The 3995-nt window shown below is 38.9% G+C and overlaps 1 protein-coding gene across 1 annotated transcript; it reads left to right on the forward strand.

Annotated features, from left to right (window-relative positions):
• Window positions 1–2836: 2836 nt before the first annotated feature.
• On the forward strand, window positions 2837–3617 carry LOC115227861 (uncharacterized protein PB18E9.04c-like; the record flags this gene model as incomplete). Its single annotated transcript, XM_029798574.1, has 1 exon — window positions 2837–3617. A coding segment is annotated over exon 1 (781 nt), but the record flags the coding sequence as incomplete, so codon positions are not given.
• Between the last annotated feature and the right edge of the window lie 378 nt (window positions 3618–3995).

Genomic DNA, 3995 nt, shown 5'->3' on the forward strand with positions numbered 1-3995 from the left:
AGCAACAGCAGCAACAGCAGCAAGAGAGAAAAAAAAACCCCAAAAAAACACTCACACATACATACAGAAACGAAAATATTACCAACAGCAGCATCAGCAAATAACTATTGGAAACGACCACAGCAGCAACAGCAGCAATAATTACTGCTACAACTAATTGCTGTCATCCGTCGACGACAGCAATAGGAACATCAGCAACAGGAACAACAACAACAACAACAACAACAACTACTACTACTACTACTACTACTACTACTACTACTACTACTACTACTACTACAGTAGCAATAACAGTAATAACAACAACAACAACAACAGCAGCAGCAGCAGCAGCAATAGCAACAACATACAGCAACTGTGACTTCAACAGCAACAACAAGGCCAAACTACTTCTGCAGTATTAACTTCGCCGTCAATAACAAGAACAAGAACAAAAGCAGGAACAACAACAACAGCAACAACAACAACAACAACAACAACAACAAAAGATTACAAATCCCGTAAATTACTTTAACAGCATCGATGACATTAACAACAACAACAACAACAACAACACCAACAAAAACAAGAACAACTGCAACATAAATAACAAAAAAAGGTTAAAAGAAAACGAAATAAAAAACACAGACAAACAAATAAACAAACAAGGAAATTAGTGTGTCTAACTATATTATTATATATATATATTATATATATATATATATTAATATATATATATAATAAACCTTTACATAAAAAATAACGTGAAATACACGAAGGGACGAACAAAAGACAAACGGGTCATTCAAAGCCTTCATTCTTCAGTCAGAAACTGATCCCTCATCGCAGATTTCGGCTGTAGAGCATTTCAAAATAAATACAGTAACGAAAGGGTTAACTATATAAGTGTTAGCCGCAGGCTGGCCCTAAACGGGAGCCAGAAAAATGGATGCGCGATGGCGGAAGGACTTAGCCGCTATTAAGTTGGTACTTCAATCTGAGAGGACAAACTTTCTCATAAGATAATATATATATAATGAAAGTAGTGTAAATTTTACTTGGAGGAGAGCAGCAATAAACCAGCATCGACATCTTCAACATCATCACCGTCATCGTCGTCATCGTCGTCGTCGTCGTCGTCATCATCGTCATCATCATCATCATCATTATCATCTACCGGTACCACAAACGCATAACAACAACAACAACAATAATTACAAAGAAAAAAAAAAGCAAAGAAATAAATATTGGATTCTGGATTTAACTCTTAGTCAAATTTCAGATCATCGTGCGCCTTCATACCAATACACACGCGCAAACACACACACACACACACACACACACACACACACACACATATATATATTAACTTTTATTCGTTTCAGCCACGCGGCTGTGGTCATGCTGGAGCACGATACATTCATACGCATACATACATACATACAGGTACGTACACACACACACATGTATTTAAATTAGTACTATGCGTAGAAGAGTGGTAGCTTGATTTCCTACAACTACTACTACTACTACTACTACTACTACTACAACAACAACAACTACTACTACTACTACTAGCAATCACAGCTTAAAGTGTGAACTAGTCCTCCTCCGCGAGCATTCACGTACGCTCAGACACACACACACGTACACTCACAGACACAAACAAGCACGCACACACACACTCACACACTCATACACACGCACAGTCATTCTAATTATGATGAGTTCCACTCGACTGAAGCGAAGTGAAGTGTTTCCTCGGGATCTGCTCGTTGGTGAAATACACTTCACAAAGCATCTATTAAGTTAGTTCTCTCAGATGTTACATTCAAAGACGAGCTGTATGGAAAGCTCTCCGCTTTCATTTTTACATTTGTAAAACGTAGACACACATACCCCCCTCTCTCTCTTTCTCTCTCTAACTCACTCTCTCTCACACACACACAACCACACTCACACACACAAAGACACACACACACACACACAAATATATTTGATTATCTGTCTACACATATATATATATAAATACATATATACGCACACACACACGAGTATATACATTCGCTTACAACGCATACTTTCTCTCTGTCTTTTTTCCTTTTTCCTTCTGTCTATGTCTCTCGTACGTGTGTGTATATATCTATATACACAGATATACATACATATACACATATATATATATACATTATATATGCGCTGTCTGTCTCCTATAAACCAACTAAGCCGGTTTTCATGAGTGTCTGTCTAAACGTACGTTTATGAGTGTGTGTGCGTGTGAGTGTGTGTGTGTGTAAGTGTGTGCGCGTGAGTGTGTGCATGAGTGCGTGTGTAAGTGTTGTTTATGTAGTGTTGAGATTTCATTGAACCAGCACTAACAACAACAACAACAACAACAACAACGACAACAACAATACTATCACATTGCAAACAAAAAAGATTAAATTTATTTCGGAAATAGAAAAGAAAAAAAAATCAGAAAAGAAAAAGTTATATATATATATATATATATATATATATATATATAGCATATACATTAATATCATACACACACACATATATATACATATATACACACACTCACATACACACGACGAGGGAGTGCTTGCTTTTTTATTGACAGGAGAAACCTTTATTCTGTGGATTTATACATTATATATATATATATACACACACACATATATATATATATTTATATATATATTGCTTGTTATTTATTAGTGGAGGCGACAGTGTTGGCGGTGGTGTTGGTGGTGTTGGCGGTGACGGTGGTTGTGTGGCTTCGATTTCTTTAACTTCCAGTTTCGGGATGCACCACCGACCGTCGTACAGTAGTGCTTTTACAATCGACTCCCTAATGGCTCCGCAGCCCCGGCTCTCTGCCCCACTGTTATACAGTGGGTATATGTTTCTGCCACCGGTTACAGACCCAGCTACGGCTGCTCACGCTTTCACGTCGTCATCGGCGGCCAGTTTACCCGGTATGACGTCGACGATGTCACTCGATCCACGAGCGTCCAGCGCCGCAGCGGCTGCAGCAGCTGTTATTGGTCATACAGGTTTTATGAGTAGATCTTCACCTTCGTCGATTTCTCTTCTGGGGCCGTCTAATCCTTCATTAGCGACGACCCCGAGCGGACAAACCATAACCCCACATACTCCGTCTATGTTGACAATGAATCATACCGGGGCGGGAAATTTAACTAACGGTCCTCATCCGGCCCTGACATCAGGCCCTATCTCGATTACATCAGCATCATCATCACCACCATCAGCTATAGTACGACCCCAGCACACCAGTACTTTCACGTTGACCCCTAATTCTGTCTCAGATGCATCGCCTACTCTTCATTTATCTACATCGAACATGAAATCATCTTCATTGTCGTCATCATCACCGTTGTCATCGACTTGCTCGTTATCGGACACATTAACTAATTTCTCTGCACCCACAACGCTGACCACGGCCACTTCAAGTCCCCTCGGCCATCTGGTCAACCTACATGCGCATCAGCGCCCAACTCAACCCCCTTCCTCTCACCACTGTCGGCACAACAGCCTTCAATCACATCAAACGGAACGCGAGGAGACTTCCTCGAGCCCTCTATCGGACTACAGACAACATTCCCCTAACAAAGGTAAGCCACATCTATTGTTTTATAATATTTCATTGAAGTACACAAGAATCAACTCCAGGTGAGTCACATTTTCCATTTGGATTCTGGTAAAGTTGTGGAGTATCTCTCCCTGTTTGTATTTGAATACTGCCATATATTCATGTCTATATAAATATTGTGTTTACACGTATCTCTCTGAGCCTGAAAGGCCGAAACTTCGAAGTCATTGTCAGCGCAACATTCTTGTATAAGAAAATTAAATTTGTATCCTATAAGAATACAGAACAACTCATCTGATTAATGTAAAATTATTTTTTTCTTTATTATAACTGAACATAAAACAACATTAATTATATATATATATATATATATATATATATATATATACTTTATTTTAAG

Source organism: Octopus sinensis, unplaced genomic scaffold, assembly GCF_006345805.1.
Source record: "Octopus sinensis unplaced genomic scaffold, ASM634580v1 Contig08269, whole genome shotgun sequence".
NCBI classification, from domain to species: domain Eukaryota; kingdom Metazoa; phylum Mollusca; class Cephalopoda; order Octopoda; family Octopodidae; genus Octopus; species Octopus sinensis.